We start from the raw sequence: 18340 nt of genomic DNA on the forward strand, positions 1-18340 counted from the left end.
GCTTGGCTGTTGACCCTTGCTGTGTATTCCACTGCGGTGAAAGAACAGAATTAAGAGGAGATAGATGAAGTTCATAATAGAAAAGCATTGTTACATGAGGGCTGTTCCTTGTGACCTCTCTTTGTAAGAATATCTGTAAGTAAGCTATAGCACAGAGTCAATTTCAAATAACTTACCTTAAACCACATCAAAACAGGGCTGTCTGTGGCCTAAGCTCATATAAGGGAGAATGGGACTACTATGTGGCTAGCGTGCTGCTCTGCCACAAGTGGGAGAGATCAGTGGTGGTGTGATTCTAAGCATATGTGATGTCAAAGTAAATAGGTAATGATATGAATAGATGCCTAGCTTTGTTCTGTTGGCTTCCTGCCCAGATTTGCAATGCTGCTACTTACATAGCTTCTGTGAAAGATGTAAGAGAGGTGTCTGTGCAACTGTCCCTGTTGGCAGTGCACTCTCAGTCCCCAAAGCACAAGGTCTTAGGTTGGAACATGGAAGTTCTAAGTCCTCCATAGGACTTTGGGCCCTAGGGAGGGGACATGAGGCTGGGGAGGAATAGCAAAATATCCTGTCTGCTGATACCTGAGGGATATGGGAAGAATTAAAGGATAATGGGAGGAATTTTTTTTCAGAACTCCCAAATTTTCACAATACCTGTAGAGTTTTGAAGTGTTCAAATGCTTCTTCTGGTGAAGCGAAGGTGGGAATAGTATTGTGGAAGATTTAATTAGCTTGAGCTGTCTCAGAATGGATAATTACCGTATTTCTGCAAGATGAATGGAGGAAAATTTTACTTCAAGGTGGAAAAAGAAGATTGATAGCACTGCTTATGAAGATACTGGGAAGTAAAATAGCTATGGGTAAAGCTGGAGAGATCTACAGTCACTGACTCGTAAGGTAACAGGAAGTTTCATGAACATAGGTAAGAAATTACCTTGTTCAGACCTTCTAAGACAATAAACTAATTGAAGGGTTACTTGAGCAGTATGTTAAGTATTAAATTAATAACTTTGAGTTCTTATGCCTTAAGGCCTCAGAAGAAAATTCCTCTTTATTTTTTTCCCCTAAACTGAGGTCCAACAGGAAAAGTTTGACTTCCCTCAACCATGAGAGGTTAGGAACCAAATTATATAAAAGTCTTTGTCACCAAGATGATGATGTAAACAGAAAACATAAGATGGAGAACAAAACTGTGTCCAGATTAAATCATAATTATATTTGCTCTGCTTATCTGGCATTTCTAGCTACATAAATGGAAACTAGTAGGAATTTGCATACATGTTAGGATGAAAAAATTGCTCTGACAATTATTACAAATGTTTTTAATAGGTTTTAAGGCATTTATTTTTAGTTTCTCAGGATCGGTATTTGGAATAAACTCAGTAGTTCTGATTTCTTTCAGTCATGACATAGTGAACATGAGTGAATTAGCTTGTTAAAGGTTATTGTAACCAGCTAATGCTATGAGAAAGAAGTTAGTTGATATGTAGCTTGAATACAAAATACTTAAATTCATCTTCCTGTGAACTATTAAGCTAAAAGTTCTTAAGGTGTTTTTCTTTTCTATTACATTGTGCTGTTCCCACTACAGATTGAAGCAGATCAGGTTGACCTTGTTTTGTTGTGTGTTTTTTTTTTTATTGAGACTTTTCAGATTTGATTTGCTGTTTTATGATGGTACTTAACAAACTGAAACACCAGTAACACTGTCAGTGACTGACAATTTGTTATAAAGATAGTCGCTTTAGTGCTGTAGAGGAGCTGCTTAATCAGACTTCACTGCAAATATTTTTTATCAAAATGGTTGGAGTTTGGAAGGAAATGAATTTTACTGCATTTTTGCTATTCACTAGGCTATTTTCCTTCAACTATGTTTTTGATTTAAATCAATCTCTTTTCAGAGGCTATGTAGTCAGTACATCTGAAGTTTAAATACTTGGAAGGAGGTATCCTTAGGGAATGATAGACATCTTCGCTAGAGAGTTAGCTTGGGTGTGTTGTGCATATGCTTATTACGTGTTTTCTCAGATCATCTATATAAATTAGCATGCTCTGTAAACTCATGTTTCCACCTGAGTAGCTACTTCCTGACTGTTCTACTAGACTACAGAGCCTTCTGAATACTAAGGATTGGGTAAGAAGGGCATGTTCTCAGCACCTGTGCCAGCCAGGTGACACCAGAAGTGACTGCTTCAGCTGGCTTTGGAGAGGAGGACAGTTTTGTGAGTTATTGTAACTGGAAACTCTGAAAAATCAGCATTTTTATTTATTTATCCTTGCAAGCAGTAAGTAGAGCAAGCACCAGCGGCCGTGGCCATCTTGAGGAGGTTCATGGCAGGGCCTGGCGGCAGTTGCCCACCACACTCGTGTCCCGTCCCCTCAACGCACCTGGTCCCGCCCCCTGCGAGCAGGCGCGCCCCCCATTGGCTCCCGCCGCCTGCCACTTGCACGCGCGGGCGGAGCTGTTGTGGCACGTGAGGGCGGCGCACGTGGGCCCGTTACATAAAAGCGGCGCGCAGGCGCGCGCATGCGCGGGCGGCGGCCGGGAGGGGCGGGGCCGGCAGCGGGGCTGCACCGCGCCGCTTCTTCTCCTCCTCCTCCAGCTGCCCCTCCCCCGGCCGCGCCGCGCCGCAGCGCCGCGGCTCCCGAGCACGATGAAGCAGCAGCACCCGCAGCAGCCCGCCCAGCAGCAGCAGCAGCAGCAACCGCCGTCGGCCGGCGCGGGCGTGCCGGCCTTCCTCAGCAAGCTGTGGGCGCTGGTGGGCGAGGCGCCCAGCAACCAGCTCATCACCTGGAGCCAGGTGCGGCGCCGACCGTTGGGCCCGCCTCGGGGAGGGGAGGGGGGGGTACCCGCGCTGAGGGGGGGGGGGCTCGCAGCCGTTTAACGGCTGGAAGGGAAGGCGGCGGGGGGGGGGCGCGAGGCCGGGCCGCAGGCGGCGGCCACGTGGGGATGGCGGTGCGGGAGCCCCCCCCACAACGCCGCCACCCCTTTGTTCGCGGCTGGCCCCGGGGGGCACCGCGGTGGGTGCGGAGGGGCCCCCCTGGGGATATGGGGGGGGGGAAAGGTGCGCCGTGAGCCCATCGGGCGTGTCTGGCTGGGCTTGGTCGTCCCTCAGAAATAAATGTGTAAAAAATAAATAAATAAATAAATAAAAAGGGAAACGGGCCCCGGGTGGCCTTCCTCTCGGATCCTTTGTGGGCAAGTGCCAGGCTGCGAAATCCGCGGGTGCCTGAAAATACCGTAAAGCAGGACGCGCCCGCCTCCTTGCAGCCCGGCGGGGCGGTGCGGGAGGCGCGGGGCTGGGCGGCGGGGGCTCTCCCGCAGCGCCGCGCGGATTGTTGCACCATAACGTCATGCCTCTCTCTATCTTAAACGGTGTCCCAGCGGCGTGTGTAAAAGGGCCTGTTCTCAAACCGCCTTGGCATCTTCGGGTGGTGCTGAGATGGCTGCTCTCAGCTCGGTTTATTTTAAATATTCAGGCAACCATCAAAGGTTGCCTGCGCTTGCCATCGCTGCACTGATACCAGGTTACCGGTGACTTCAACCTGAACGTTTTGGAGAGGGAAACTCGTGGATTCTGCCTGGACCACAGCAGCTTTCCATCTGCTTGTTTCCTTTGGAAGAGAGATGCTGAGGGCTGCTTACCTTACCTGCCATTTTTGCCACCTTATGGACATTTCCCAAATGTATTTATGTATTTATCTTAAGTAAATGTACCAAGGCTGCTACTAGATATCTTTGTATTATTTTCTTAATTAAAAATCAAGGCCAAATTGTTAGAGATTCTGCAAGGCAATTTGTGGAAGGAAGATCTACTGATCATGGTTCGTGTTAGCAGCATTTAGCAGTTCTTGGGTGGCAGAGGATATTGGCAGCCCTTGGTATGCAAGTGTTTGCCTGTTTTAAAAATACACTATGTCAGGTGTAATAGTGGAGAAAAAGTGCTATAACTCTAACATTTCATTTTTTTCTGTACAAGTCGATGTCTCTACACTGGGAGGATAGACACTGAAGAACAACCATGTTGTCTCTCCATATACCTATCTCAGTGGAGGCTGGGGTGACATTGAAACACATACAGGGAATAACAGATTAAATACTTGGACGATTGTTGTATGCTGCTGTTAGTAAGAATAAGATTTGAAAACTGTATTCAGCTATGTAGTAAGGCTTCGCTGAGTTAAAGTCAGGCCTTAACCTAACGTCTGTTTACATCAGTGTAGATGATTGTCAAGGCAACAAGGACTAGTAGAACTATCTCCCAAATTGTTCTGCTGTAGGTCTGAAAATTCTCAAAGTACCAGTGAAGTCAGGTGCTGTGTGAAAGCTGTCTTTTGGTGTTACAGGTCACTAGCACCAGTTGAATACCTTCAGCTGGTGAGTTACGTTAATGCATTAGCTAAAGTCATCTGTTCGTGCTGTTTTGCTTCCCATTTTCTTTATGCTGGCTGATTCTCAGCAGGAGATAGGTATACATTACTGGGAAGTTGGAAACCTTTCATCTTCCTACTGTTCTCAGATTTGTGCTTGTAACACATCTAATGGCATTCCATTTATAAATCGTGCTTCTGGTGATCCTTGCTTGCTTGTCAGAAACAAGTTCTTAGGCAAAGGTCTTCACATAGTCTCGTGGCTGGTTTTTCAAGCTGGTTAGGGAATGTACAGCTGCTGGCATTGCGGGGGGGGGAGGGTAAGAAACAAGTGGGGAGCCCTGTGAACTAAAGGGCTTCTGAGCAGATGGAGTATCAGTGATGGCATTTGTCAAAGATGGTAGGCTTCTCCGTAGGTGCAAAGTGAGAGTACTGTGGGTAGACCACAGAGAAACCTGTACCATTTTGAAGCAGCTGATTTGCATCCTGCCAATTACTTGTCCTTTAGTTAATGGAGCAATATCATTGAAGAACAAAGAGCAGAGCCTTCTTTCTATTTTAATCTCAGTCCGTGGATGAAATTTGAGGACCAGTTCAGTGGGGAAAAGATCAGTCCTCCCTCACAGTTGGCATCACAGGGAGAGAGGTATTGTCTTGAGTGCTGTTTGGTAACTGAAATCCAGTGGACACCCTCAGCTTTTCACAGTTTCACCTTCTCTACAGGTCTTACCAAACTAGTCATGCTTTTATGATGAGAAGCGGAAGGGACTTAAGCTGTGTTTTGTTGTGTTGCGGTGGCTTTTTTGTTTTTTACCTTGCACAATCTCTTTGCTTTGTTCCTTCCCAAGACTGTGAAGCTACATACAACATCGACAGTATTCTGCTGTAGTGGCACTGATACTTGTTGGTAAACTGGTCGTTAATTCATTTCTCTTGAGGAAGTGAAGAGTAACAATAGAAATGTTTCCCTTTAGATATGGATAGCAATGTAAATTAGGAATTCTCTGTTGCTTTGCAGCTGCAGGGTTTGTACACTTTTGTTGTGGAAAACTGTAGGCAAGCAGATCAGTTTTGTGCTGCATGCACAAAGGAAGCATTCCTATGCGGTGATTAATTCTAAAAGCCCAGAGTGTTTTCTACAATAGTCTTTAAGAAGCTTAATGTCTCTCTCGTTTTAGAATGGCCAGAGTTTCTTGGTGTTGGATGAACAGAGATTCGCAAAAGAGATTCTTCCCAAATACTTCAAGCACAACAACATGGCAAGCTTTGTCAGACAGTTAAACATGTGTAAGTTCTTGGGTTTTTTTTGGTTTCTGGCATAGTTCACGATCCTGCATGTGTTTAGTTATAGAGTATTTCCTTTGAGCATTTCTGCTGCGTTCTCTGCTACTAGGTTGCTGTCGCATTCTTAAAACTGATAAAAGGACAGTCGGAGCAATATAGTTTGTTTTCCTTAACGTGGGCTTTGAGAGATTTTTTTTTTCTTTTTTTTTTTTTTATTAAAGATGGTTTCCGTAAAGTTGTCCATGTTGATTCGGGGATTGTCAAACTGGAGCGAGATGGTCCAGTAGAGTTTCAGCACCCGTATTTTAAGCAGGGTCGGGAGGACTTGTTGGAACACATTAAAAGGAAGGTTAGTGAAAACTCAATATGTAAAAAAGCTATACCAGTAAGTATAAATGAATAGCAAATTATATGTTATGTTTAATTGCAAGATTGTGAGTACAAATGAGCGTGGTGGAGTCTGGAGAAGTAAATAAACTGTGCTGCTCTCATTCATACACATAAGATCTATTTAAAGGCATTTGGGGGTTTTGACTATTTGACTAGGCTCCTCTAAGTATTTCCCTGTCGTAGTTTGACAGGCAGCAAAAATTAGGTGTGTAAATAGAACATTTAGCAAACATCTACTAGGAGTGCAACACGTGCTTAGACTGTACCGTCACTAAACAGTCTGTTTATGTAGCTTGTTTCAGAGCGCAGCTACCGCAAGTAGTAAAGTTTCCACCAAGGAGGAGGAAAAACATAAAAACACACATATTTCTGAAATTTGCTCTGTTGTTATTCTAAATAGAGTGAATAAGAACATTGTTATGAAACAAATACACATTAAACTGTGGTGGGAGACACTTTTTAGCGTGGGTTAGTTTGAAGCAGTTATGATACAGAGCACTGGGTACAATGCCTGAAAAATCTGAATGAATACAAATGTGATAACTAAAACTAATATGGTGTCTGTTGTAAGGAGTTTCTGTATTATAGTATTTGATGTTTGTTTTATTACTAACTCATAGTATCAACACTAGACAAAATATACTTGATCTACAAAATAAAATAATAAAAATAAGTAAAGTGTTGCTTCTGGATTCTCATCTTTTAAAGGTTTCTTCTTCAAGACCTGAAGAAAACAAGATACGCCAGGAGGATCTCTCCAAAATAATAAGTAGTGCTCAAAAGGTGCAAATTAAACAAGAGACTATTGAATCTCGATTGTCTGCTCTGAAAAGGTAAATGTCCCATCAGCAACTCAGCTCTGAAATTGAGTAATTCTGACAATAGATATTGGAGAACAAATCTGACTTAAGTGTGAGACACAGTTTTAAGGATTTCTGAGTGTCCAACTGTAACTATTGCTTTGGGAAGAGAAATTTCAGTAAAAGAATTGCATTTAAAATGGAATGTTTTGATATGACTTAAAGTAATAAGCAAAGTTGGTGCTTGAAGAACTGTCTAGTAGTAGGCAATTAAACACTATGTTTAATTTTAGTTCCATAATGGTGCCAAGGCTGAATATTAAGTAAGTTCTTAGAGTAGAGTATGCTGAGAATGAGTGACTTCAAGTATGAAATAGTTACTGTGTTTAGTCTGAGGCAGAGTTTGGTTTGTGCAAATTGCTTGTGATACCTTCATACTATAATTAATGTTTTTGCTCATTACTTTTTTATTTTCCTTGTATTGTCTTCATTCCCTCACTGCTGAAATTGCAGAACAATTAATACTTATAAAAATCTGATTAGAAATCTAATTTGGATATTCATTAGTTACCTCAGCCACAAAGATATAGAATCAAAAATCAAAATATAAATATTTTTAGAACAGTATATCTTGTGTAGTTATTATTCTCAACAATATGAGAGATGTGTGTCACAAATGTATGAGTGTGTAGATGCAGACAGGATAATACAGGGATAAGCTCTTGCACTGTAAGTCAGAGCACCTCCATGGTAACTCTTCCTCAGGACTCTGAATTAACAAAATAAATGACTGCTCGTCTCTGCAGCAGAGGTGAGCAGTATGTTCAAGTTTTGAGAATGACATAGTGTCATTCAGTTGGTGTTTTCAGTTCTAAGTACTTGTGTGATAGAGTATTCAAATGCGAACATTTTGGCCAGGAAGGGTCTTTATTAGAAACTGGTCAGTCTAAATTAAAATGCTCACATTCATCCTTTTGAATCATAGATGAATTCAGGTTGGAAGGCAGCTCAGGAGGCCATAAGGTTCAAAGCCCTGCTCAGAGCAGGGCTGACTGGTTAAAATGACATTTGGTTGCTAACAACCTGACAGTTTGTAGAGATAAGAAGACAGAGGGGTCGGTGTTTGATACCCATCTTGTTCCACGAGTTTAAAATGATTTAAGTAGAAACAAGCTAAATCAGAAGACCTGGTCCTACAAAAACATGTTCATAAAGCTGGTGGAAAGGTTGAGAAAGTTCAGAATCCCTGACTGCAGTTACTAAATTTGTGATGAAACTGTGCCTTTAAATTGTGTGTTAGACATTAATCCTCAGACTGCTGCTAATCTTCATCATACTGCCTATCAGCAGCTGTTTGTGAAAAATAAGCTTAAGGTTTCCTAAAAACATGAAACACCAATGGAGAGATTTTCTTCCCGTTTTGGCATTCATCTGTGTTGAAAACTAAACAACGAAACAGAGGAGGGTGGTATGTTGTCTTATCCACTGAAGCTTTTGGTGTTCTTTATCTACTGATTAATATGCTTTATGCTGTTGGAAACAATAAGGTTCATGGATACGATGGCAAGGGTCACTTTACAGCACTTCTTATAGTATCTCTGTTCTGGACTCTTGTGAGAACTGCAACAACCAAGGTTTGTGAAATGGCAGTGTTCCCTGAAAGCTGCCAGCTCTGCTGTGCTCCTATTTTTCAGCACCTAATATGTGCCCCTTTACTGAAGCTAATAAAGGCAACTGTTATAACCTACAGCTGCTTGTAAGGCTCGTTCTACAAAGGTGCTTTCAAGGTGGATGTAGTTTCTGATAGATGTCTTGCATCTAGCAAGAGGTCTGTGAGGAGGGGCATGCAGGCTTGATGAGAAAACGCAGTATTTACTGGTGAAAGGGCTGTTCCCAAGGGATATTACTTAGCTGTTTAGTCCTTTGCTGCTGCCAGAAACTAGTGGTATGTTTGTTTAATTTTTATTTATTTATTTATTTATGAAAGTGAAGAGAAAGTAAACAAAGGAAACAAAATAGTAAATTTTGAAATGCTGAATGTGTGTGTAATAAGTATTTCTCTGGGAAGAAATATGTTTTAAGGAGGCTGGAAGTTCTCTTCAAGCTATTCGTTGTGTTTGGTTCTCCATTTTGTAGTTAGTTATTTGTGAAGTTTGTTGACTTTGTGATTTTTTTTCACTGAAACCTAAAAACACATTTCAAAGAGGTTTAATGAAACTAACTAATCTTTAACAAAAAATATTCCTGTGAATATTTCAAACATTTGATTTTTTAAATTTTGATTTTTAAATTATCCTTTTCAAACAGAGAGAATGAATCTCTTTGGAGAGAAGTTGCAGAACTGAGAGCAAAACACTTGCAACAACAGCAAGTTATTAGGAAGGTAAGACTTAGTTCAAACATCAGTATGAGAGCTACTAAGCTAGGATACCCTGTCATGTTACCTTTCTTTGCCGTCACTCTTTTATCATAGCATGGGAAATAACTTCTTAATAAAAGAACAACTGGGTGGTGCATGGTGAGCAAACCTTTATGAAACAAACATTCAGTATATTTCACCCCAAAAGCAAAAGTTAAGGCCAAAACTCTTGTAAACATTTTCAAAGAAAGAATTCCAGTAACATCGTAAATCATTCATTAAGATGCCCTTAAAATGGTCCATTGGTTTTTGATTTCTTCAGGAATCAGATGACTAATAGACTGTACTGACAGATCTCTGGAAAAACTGTATCTTACGACAAGAATTATGAAGTTCAGTGTTGGAGATTAATTCCACTTAATACTAACTGTGTATTTCTAATGTTATTGGAAAAATAGGTTATTGAATGCAATGCACTGCTAATATGTTAGCTTAGCTTAGCAGTTTTTTAGATTTATTATCTGCCAAAACCAATGTAAATGCAAAGAGTTTACAGATTCTTATTTTGTTTATGTATCAGAAATAGTAATACTATAAGCAGCCTTATAGCAGAGACTTTTGCTGATCTTTTTTTCAGTTTGTTCAAGCCAGAGACTTTCATTTAGTCCTTAAATTTAAAACATACGTGAAAATAGGCTGAGATTTCAAAGGGAAAAGCAGCTGATGAATACTGTCAACTGTGTGTATCTTTTTTTTTTTTAAATCTGTCAAAAAAGCGTTTCATCAGGCCCAGTATTTATAGATACAGGTTATATATATAGTCAACACCCTTACGTGCCTTCTGTCATTAGAATTAGAATTCTTCTGATAGTCTGAGTTACTGGATTTTTTAATATATTCTGAGTGATGTGTAAAAAATGATTACTTGATATGTGGAAAAAAAGCCTTTCTCAAACAAGTGATTAACTCTCTTTTTAGATATTACCAGCCATGTTTTCTGATCTACCTTGATTTATAATTCTTTTGAACAGTTTTGTATAGAAAACACTACACACAAAATAAGTGATGTGCTATTTTGGTATAGATTTGGTTAACAAAGTCTTATGCTATGAGGTATGTTGGTGGTCAGAGAAAAGCAATTACAGGGTAGATTGACTAATGATAGTATTATTTTCCTCATAGATTGTGCAATTTATTGTTACCTTGGTGCAGAATAACCAACTAGTGAGCCTAAAGCGCAAGAGGTAAATATGGCCTTGAAAACTTGCTATCCAGTAAGTGTGCTGACATGTTTTGTTGAATAAAATGGAAGAATTAGTTCTGAGATGGCTTTCTTCCTTTACTGTGATTTAGGCCTCTTCTTCTGAACACTAACGGACCTACAAAGTCAAATGTATTTCAGCAAATTGTGAAAGAACCAGCTGACAGTAACCATCATGTAAGTTCTTTTTGTTTGTCTTTTTTTATGCGTGCAATTTGTTCTGGTGAAGGAAGGAGAGCAGGAGGAGCAGACAGATCAAGTAACATGTCATATTGGGGGTAGAAACATAACTGTACTGAGAGCTTTCAGCTTCTGGAAGCAGTATACCATGTGTATCCTTCAGAAGCCAAGTGAGTTTATAACTACCATTCATTTTTCAGTATGAACATATGTAAACCACTTACCTGTGTATTAAATACGGCTACATGTGATACTACTGAAAGCAGTGTGCTTTTTACAATAGTGCCTTTAAGCATGTGTATGTTCTGCTGTTGTCTCCTGGAGCTGAGGGCCCCATGCAGGGACAAGAATCCACCCTGTGCTGCTTGAATGTGTCACAGCTCTGAAAGTTACTTTCTCCTGCACAAATAATTGTGGATGGAGAAATCATCAGAATGAGTGCTCTAGCAAGTACTACTTAAATGGCAGGTCAAGGCTAGTAGTCACTTTTTTTAGTGTTTGTACTTCTCATGTAGTCCTGTCTTTGTATCTTTTTTGTTGCTTTTGCTAGTATATTTTTATTTCTATGCCTGTATTACTTGCCAAGCACTTGTTTGCTGTAGCAGCTCTTCTCCAGTTTGTTCATTTATTTATTCATGTCTTTTTTCTGTTAAACTTGGATCCATACAAACCCCTTGTAATCTCCAATGTGTTGGGAAATTCTTCTACTGTTTTAAATTGCAACATTGTAAGATGCAGTGATAACTGAACAGAATGCTGAAGCTAATTGTCCTTTTGTCCCCTGACTCTTTTTAAAATAATTCTCAGGTACCTCTCAACAGAACTGAAGGGTTAAAACAAAGGGACCAAATTTCAGATGACATCATTATTTATGATGTTACTGAGGATGTGGCGGATGAGGACAATACCATGGTTGATGAAAATCCTCCTGTTACACCAGAGGCAAATGAAGACAGCACTTCAGATTCTTCCAAGTAAGAGGTCTCTAGAATTCTGTATAGGTATTTGGCTGTCAATGCTGTGTATTATGAAATAATTCAGATGTCTTAGATACTGTTTAAAGCGGTAAGAAAACTCCATGTATAGGAGCATCATCTGTGAATTCGCACTAGGTTTCCTCTGAATTCCAACCAGTTAACTGCCTGTCAGAGTTTTAATATATTGAAGATAGAAACTAGTGAGAAGTAATCTGTATTATTGTGCTTTGTTAAGTGTGCTACTTGTCGAAAGACAGAATAATTGATGTCTTCTTACTTCTGGTTGTGAATACAGACAGGAATGGCATCCCTTCTTTTTAAATTTATTTTTTTTGTGGAGATTAACTTGCATGTGCTGTTTATCAAGTGTTGATGTGGTCTTTGAACATAACTATGCTGGGGAATTTTGGTGGTTTTTTTTTTTTGGTGTTTTTTTTTTTTTTTCAGTCCAAAGTGGTTTGAGACTACATTTCTTCTTTCTGTACTTAGCATTATAGAAGTAGTTCCTCATTTGCATGGTATTGATAGGACCTGTATTATGCCCCAAGGAATACAATTTAGAGATTCGTAGTTTATGCTTGAACTATGTCGTTTATGCTAGTACTGTTATGTTTGTTGAACTGATGTCTGGAAATGCATTCTCTGATAGAAAAGTTTAATGAAGGTAAGACAGTACAACTACTTAAGGGTTAAGAAAACCACCAGCATACAGAGGAAAGCCAGTTATTTAAGACTTTTTTTCCTGGTGGTTTTGGTTGCCTTTCTGGTGTACAAAGCAAGCTTAATTAACTGTAACACAGTTGACTGAGATCCTTCATGTTACGACTAATCCAGAGTTGAATTTTGTCCCACCAGAAAGATGGAAAGTACACATAGTCTGTCTTGTTTGGCAGCCTCATATGCTTTGGCCTCCTTCATAGCTACTTCACATTTATATGAAAGCTTTTCTTGTTCTAACGCAAAAACACCACTGTTTTTCTATGTTTGTTATAGTTGCTAATGTGGTCTAGCAGAACAGTGTCTACTAGCTGAACTTCATTAAAAAAGTAACTAGGTGTATGGAATAGTGTACCAATTTGTGTATGGAATACCTTAATTCATTTGCCTTGTTTTACAGCTGCAGTCATTCTCCTGATATAGTAATTGTGGAAGATGATAATGAGGAAGAATACGCTCCTGTAATTCAAGGGGATAAAAGCACAGAATCAGTTGCTGTCCCAGCTAATGATCCCCTCAGCCCTGTCAGTGACAGTACAAGTCCGCTCATGTCAAGTGCTGTACAGCTGAACAGCCAGTCAACTTTAACTGCAGAAGATCCAGTCTCAATGATGGATTCCATACTCAATGAGAGTGGAGTAATTTCACAGAATATAAATCTTCTTGGAAAGTGAGTAGCCTGATGTTTTTACATATTAGAACTGATTGAAATTCAAAGGACTGAACTGGTAATGTTGTATTAAGGCATATATATTATGCTGGTAATGTTCTAGTCTGTAAAGATCCTTCCATTTTAGGTATTTTACCATGGGACCCCCTCTGATTTTCATCATGAAGGGAGTGAATTGGAGTACATAATCTGACAGTGTAATGTTGTAAATAACGCTGTTTAAACTGATGATGCTGTCAAGATCTATATGCAGGATTCTTGCAGGCAGATTGGACTTCATTAGGACTAGTAAGAGGCAGGAGTTCTGTCTCTGCTGATGATAATCATAGTCAAGAGATGTGATTTCTCTTTTGGAGCACCTGTCTGCTTTACTTGGCTTCTTCTCTAAAAAGTAGGGTTGAAAGTTGTCAGTCTTTTCGAGAAGTTAAGTTAATGAAAAAGTCAAAATAGTGCTGGTAAAGATTTTTAGATGACGTAGTACATCTGTATAAAACTTATGTGTTTTTTTTTTTCTTTCTTCTGTTAGTGGATACAGTAATACAATACTGGTTTTTTCTTCTAGAGTTGAACTTCTGGATTATCTTGACAGTATTGACTGCAGTTTAGAGGACTTCCAGGCCATGTTATCAGGACGACAGTTCAGCATAGATCCAGATCTACTGGTTGATGTAATTTTCTCTGTTTATTTCAATATTTCTAGCATTTTGGTAATACACTCAAGAAAATATTTGTGTGGACTGTTACTGTTTAAAATGCTCAAGATTGTATTTTGCTCTTCCTTTCAAAAAGGACAGTTATAAATATTTGTGAATATGTGTTTCTGGGGCACTGGTATAACTGTACTACACCACTGCCCAAGTGCATGCTGTGGTGATGACAGTGATGTAAATTTTTGATCAAAGAATGGCTTTTAGTGAAATAATGTTTTTATTTGTTGCTACATGAACTCAGACACCAACTAGATTAATACTTTTGCTTTGAAATGGCCTAGCACGGAATCTGTTGTCATCTCAATGAACTTGGGTTAAAAAGGCTCTTGGCATTTATTTTAGGTTTTCTGATGTTTCAAGTTATTTCTTGGGAGTTATGTGTATGTTCTCAATTTCTCTTCAGGTTCACATCTATCAGAATGATCTAGGTTGGAAGGGGTCTATGCAGGCCATCTAGTCCAACCTCCTCACTCAAGGGCCAACTTGAAAGTTAGATCATGTTGCTTGGGCCTTGTCCACTCAAATTCTGCAGTCTCCAAAGGGAGTTTCCATGGCCTCCCTGAGTGCCTGCTTCAGTGCTTTGCTCTCTGTGAAGAACTTCCTTCTGTCAGTCCAAATTCTCCCTACTACAGCATGTCATTCTTGCATCTTGTCCTCTATCCACCTCTGTGGAGTTTGTCTTCCCTGCATCACCTCTTTACCAGTAGTGGAAGGGTGCAGTTAGTGCCCTTGTCTGCCCTCTACAGACAAGATAAGCCATGTTTTCTCAGCCCATTTTATGTCTCATGCCCCCTAACCATCTGTGGCCCTTTGGACTCTGTGTAGTTTGAGAATTCTCATACTGGGAAGCTTAAAACCAATCGCTCCCTGCAGCACAATCATACTGCTGGTTTACATGGGGTGTTGTCTCCCAGGTCCGTTTCCAAGGAGCTGTTCCCTGTCCGTTCGGTCACTAACCTAGGCTGGTGCATGAAGTGGTTGTGTCCTAGATACATTTGTTTGTTGAACTCAATGGAGTACTTTTTGGGCCTCTTCCCCAGCTTGCTAAGATCCCTCTTAACAGCTCTGCTCCCTATATATTGTTGACTCCTTCCAGTTCAGTGTCACTTGAAAACTTCTTCAGGGTATGTTCCTCCTTATTGTACACACAATTCTCCATGGAGCAAAGTAATAATGAATTGGTGATTCTCAGACTGCAGTGAACCATGTTACTCTGAGTTAGACATGCTTACAGTTGTTTCCTTTGTGAGTGAAGTTCATGCGATTCCAAAATATGCTCCGAAAATTTTCTTTGCAGAAGTGGTAACTATCTGTAAATAAACTCTAATCCTAACTGAGGGCAAAAACACTGCAGGGATTACTGAGGGCAAAAACACTGCAGGGATTATTCTCACACATGCAGATGTGACGTTCTTGTATTCTTAATAGGAACATCGAGATACTTAAAGCTTGATGTGTTTTGTCTTATTCAGCTTTTTACAAGCTCCGTGCAGATGAATCCCACAGATCATATCACTAATGCCAAAGTAAGTTTCAAACCCATCATTGCTCAATGTACACACAGTAGTGAGAGATTCAAACTTTTTTCATCCTGTCCTGTTTTCTTTACTGGTATAATAGCACTTTTTTCATGCTCTTGCTTTCAAGTCTTCCATGAGTATAGGAAGGCTGCAGTTGAATTCATCCTGTTAGGCTTTAAATAGGAAGGGGGAAAACACTCTAATTAGCAACGTATAATGTCATTTGAAACTGTGAAACCAGAACTTTTGTTACCAGCCTCTTTTGTAAAGATTTTTGTATCTTCTGTCCCAAGTTTTAGTACTTACAAACATACTTTGTCAAAATGTTTCCGTCTGTGCTGTCTGGTGGGCAAGGAAACATTAGAATAAGCAGTAGAGCAACATACTAGCTCTTTGAGTTTGTCCTGTTTGTAAGCATTAGTTTTTGGTTTTGCTTGAATAAATCCGTGTTTCCATTTCACATTTTCTCAGCCATGATCCGTTAGCGTGAGTAACTAATACCAGTGCATCCCTTCACAAATATTTTTTTAAATGGTTGGTCAGCTAAGTTCTAACATCATTGCCGTTGCATTGAAAGAAGCTTTGAGGAGTATGTATTTTAGATTTTATTTTGTTTTCCAGATGGAGACAAAGGGAATAGAAACTACAAAGAATAATGCTGGTCCAGCTGCTTCACAGGAAACGCAAGTTTTTAAGCCCAAATCAGGTTAGTTGTAATAAGTGTTTTGTTGAAATGTTTTAAGAGTTGAGCAAGCATTGTTCTAAAAACTGTCTCAATTATTTGCTTGTCTAGGTTTGTATGATGCTGATAAGCAAATAACCAAAACAAAATATTTATTATATTTGCTTTTTAAGTTTTTGGCACTATACCAGCCATAGAGAATCTGATGTTCTGCAGGAGAATCTGGATAAATAACTTTATGTAGGGATGTAATGAATGTAGTAACTCTAATAATTCAAAACAAGCACATAGAACTTTTCATTATTAATCATTTTTAAAATAAGTTACATGGGGTGTTGTTTTTTTTGTTGCTTTTTCTCTTTGTCTTTCTACGTGTAGGATGGCATGTGAACTGATAATGTTTTGGGAATTTTTTCCTTTAGATAAGCAACTCATACAGTATACTGCATTTCCACTGCTTGCATTCCTTGATGGGAACCCAGGTTCCAATGTTGAGAGTGGGAGCTCCACCACCGAAACTCCTTCCTCTGTGGACAAACCGCTGGAAGTGGACGAGCTCCTGGAGAGCAGCCTGGATCCCGAACCAACTCAGAGCAAGCTGGTGCGGCTGGAGCCGCTGACAGAGGCAGAAGCAAGTGAAGCCACACTGTTCTATTTATGTGAACTTGCCCCAGCACCCATGGACACAGACATGCCGTTCTTGGATAACTAATGCAGTGGGGACTCTGTATATAGTCATGAAGATGAACTATTTATTTAGAATATTGTTTGGTATATGAGTTTTTTGTAAATCACTGTTTTATGTAACCAGATAATGTGGAATTCAAAATATCTTTCCTATCTTCCTTCAAGCAATTGTTTAACTACGCTGTGTAGTACTGTGTACACAGTGTACTATTAGGCACCATTGGCAATACCAAGTCAGACTGTTACTATACTGCTGTCAAACACTTGGTATACTACACATATCTCTCAATATCCAAGGTAACTGAACACTTGTTAAGAATAAGCTTTGATTTATGGTTTCTTCCACTTCTGGTCTTACATATGATAACGTAAAATAGTAGTGTATGGTTAGGGAGCACTGACTTTCTGTATCTTGTTTTTTTTTTTCTGTTTTTTACAACATTTTGTTTAATAAACATGAAGCTTTTTTGGGGTGGGGGGGAACCAGGACCTGATGTAGGCTTTTTTTTTTCCCTGCTTGAACTGGGAACAAAGTGCCTGTACCTTGCTAAATCTTGGTTCTGCCTTACTTTCACTTCAGTGGAAGTGCTTATACATAGCACAAACTGGGGAAAAGTTCTTTACAGCCACCAGGCCCCTTGACTGCATGAGTACTTTTAACTTGGACCATCTACTCTGACAAAATAAATGTTACTTAAGTGTGATACTTGGGAAGAGTTGGTCTCTTATTCCATGTGCCAAATGAATATTAATTCAACAGACTTGGTATTTAATGCCTTATTCAAAATTTGTCTTCCTATGCATATTTTTTGGAAAGTAATTTCATCCGCAAGTTTTGAGGTTTATATATAAAACCCCAACAGTAGTAAAAAAAAAAAAAAAAGTGGCTAATACAGCAAATTAATTTCTTTCAGCAGTACACAAAATAATTTTACTTTTTCTTTCTGATAGCTGCTGCAGAGTCCACTACTTCCTTTTAGTGGAAAAGTTCTACCCTTACTCCAAAGGTGTGTGTGTTTACTGTCAGTCAGGCTTCTGTGCTCATTCAAGTGAAGTTATTACATTGGCATTATAACAGCTGAATAGCAGAGGAGTTAGATGGCTGTGGTAGGTGACAAGCAACAGATCTGTGACTTAGCATAGAGCTTTGTCCTCAAAGCTGTAGCTACAGTGCTTTGTAAGAAACTTCAGGGTAGGATGGCCCTGTAGGTAGAGGAACTGGAATTTAGTACTAATTTTCCTCTTACATGTCTGAGAAATATCTTCTACAATAGTGTAAGCGTATTACAAGTGACTGTTGACAGTGGGGTTTTTGTTTGATTTTAAAGGTATTGTCTAGCCACTTCCACAAATAGCAGACTATGCACCTTCCCCTTTCAGGGAAGGACCAGTTACTTGTTATAGGACTCAGGAACTACGCTATTAAGATAGGTGAAACACCTGAATGTGAATGCTAAAGCTTAAAAAAAAAGTATATTAAAAAAATAAGAAGCAGCTCAAATTATGTTTCATTCCCTACTTCATGATGAAGTAGGACATGCAGCTAAAACACTAACAAGATTTACACATGAGAGATGACTACAAGGGGCAGAGAGAACTGGGAAAAGTTCACACAGACCTACACATGATTTAAAAGGCCAGGAACTGTCAGAGGTGTACTCTTGTCAGAGAAGTAAATATTTTAAAGTGTGCACAGAACATAAGATTAGAATATAATGCAAAACCGTATACC

The 18340-nt window shown here is 39.7% G+C and overlaps 1 protein-coding gene across 2 annotated transcripts; it reads left to right on the forward strand.

Annotated features, from left to right (window-relative positions):
- The first annotated feature begins 2639 nt into the window (after positions 1-2639).
- HSF2 (heat shock transcription factor 2) lies at positions 2640-17067 on the forward strand. 2 transcript variants are annotated; one of them, XM_032183941.1, is made up of 13 exons: positions 2640-2801; positions 5550-5658; positions 5877-6004; positions 6754-6878; positions 9153-9228; positions 10387-10448; positions 10558-10642; positions 11453-11619; positions 12740-13009; positions 13572-13677; positions 15192-15245; positions 15861-15945; positions 16344-17067. In XM_032183941.1, the coding sequence occupies exons 1-13, from the start codon at positions 2655-2657 to the stop codon at positions 16631-16633; spliced, it is 1704 nt and encodes a 567-aa protein (XP_032039832.1). In that variant the 5' UTR covers positions 2640-2654; the 3' UTR covers positions 16634-17067. The 2 variants fall into 2 exon arrangements, with proteins under 2 accessions (XP_032039832.1, XP_032039833.1); XM_032183942.1 differs by lacking the exon at positions 15192-15245.
- Positions 17068-18340: the final 1273 nt, after the last annotated feature.

The sequence above is a fragment of the Aythya fuligula genome, chromosome 3 (assembly GCF_009819795.1).
Source record: "Aythya fuligula isolate bAytFul2 chromosome 3, bAytFul2.pri, whole genome shotgun sequence".
Classification (NCBI taxonomy): Eukaryota; Metazoa; Chordata; class Aves; order Anseriformes; family Anatidae; genus Aythya; species Aythya fuligula.

What these genes read in the sequence shown, in the direction of transcription:
- HSF2 (XM_032183941.1), top strand. Translation starts at nt 2,655, where the DNA reads ATGAAGCAGCAGCACCCGCAGCAGCCCGCCCAGCAGCAGCAGCAGCAG. An exon ending in CGATTGTCTGCTCTGAAAAG is followed by an intron (nt 6,879 to 9,152) that starts GTAAATGTCCCA and finishes CTTTTCAAACAG; the next exon opens with AGAGAATGAATCTCTTTGGA. An exon ending in ATCATATCACTAATGCCAAA is followed by an intron (nt 15,246 to 15,860) that starts GTAAGTTTCAAA and finishes TTTGTTTTCCAG; the next exon opens with ATGGAGACAAAGGGAATAGA.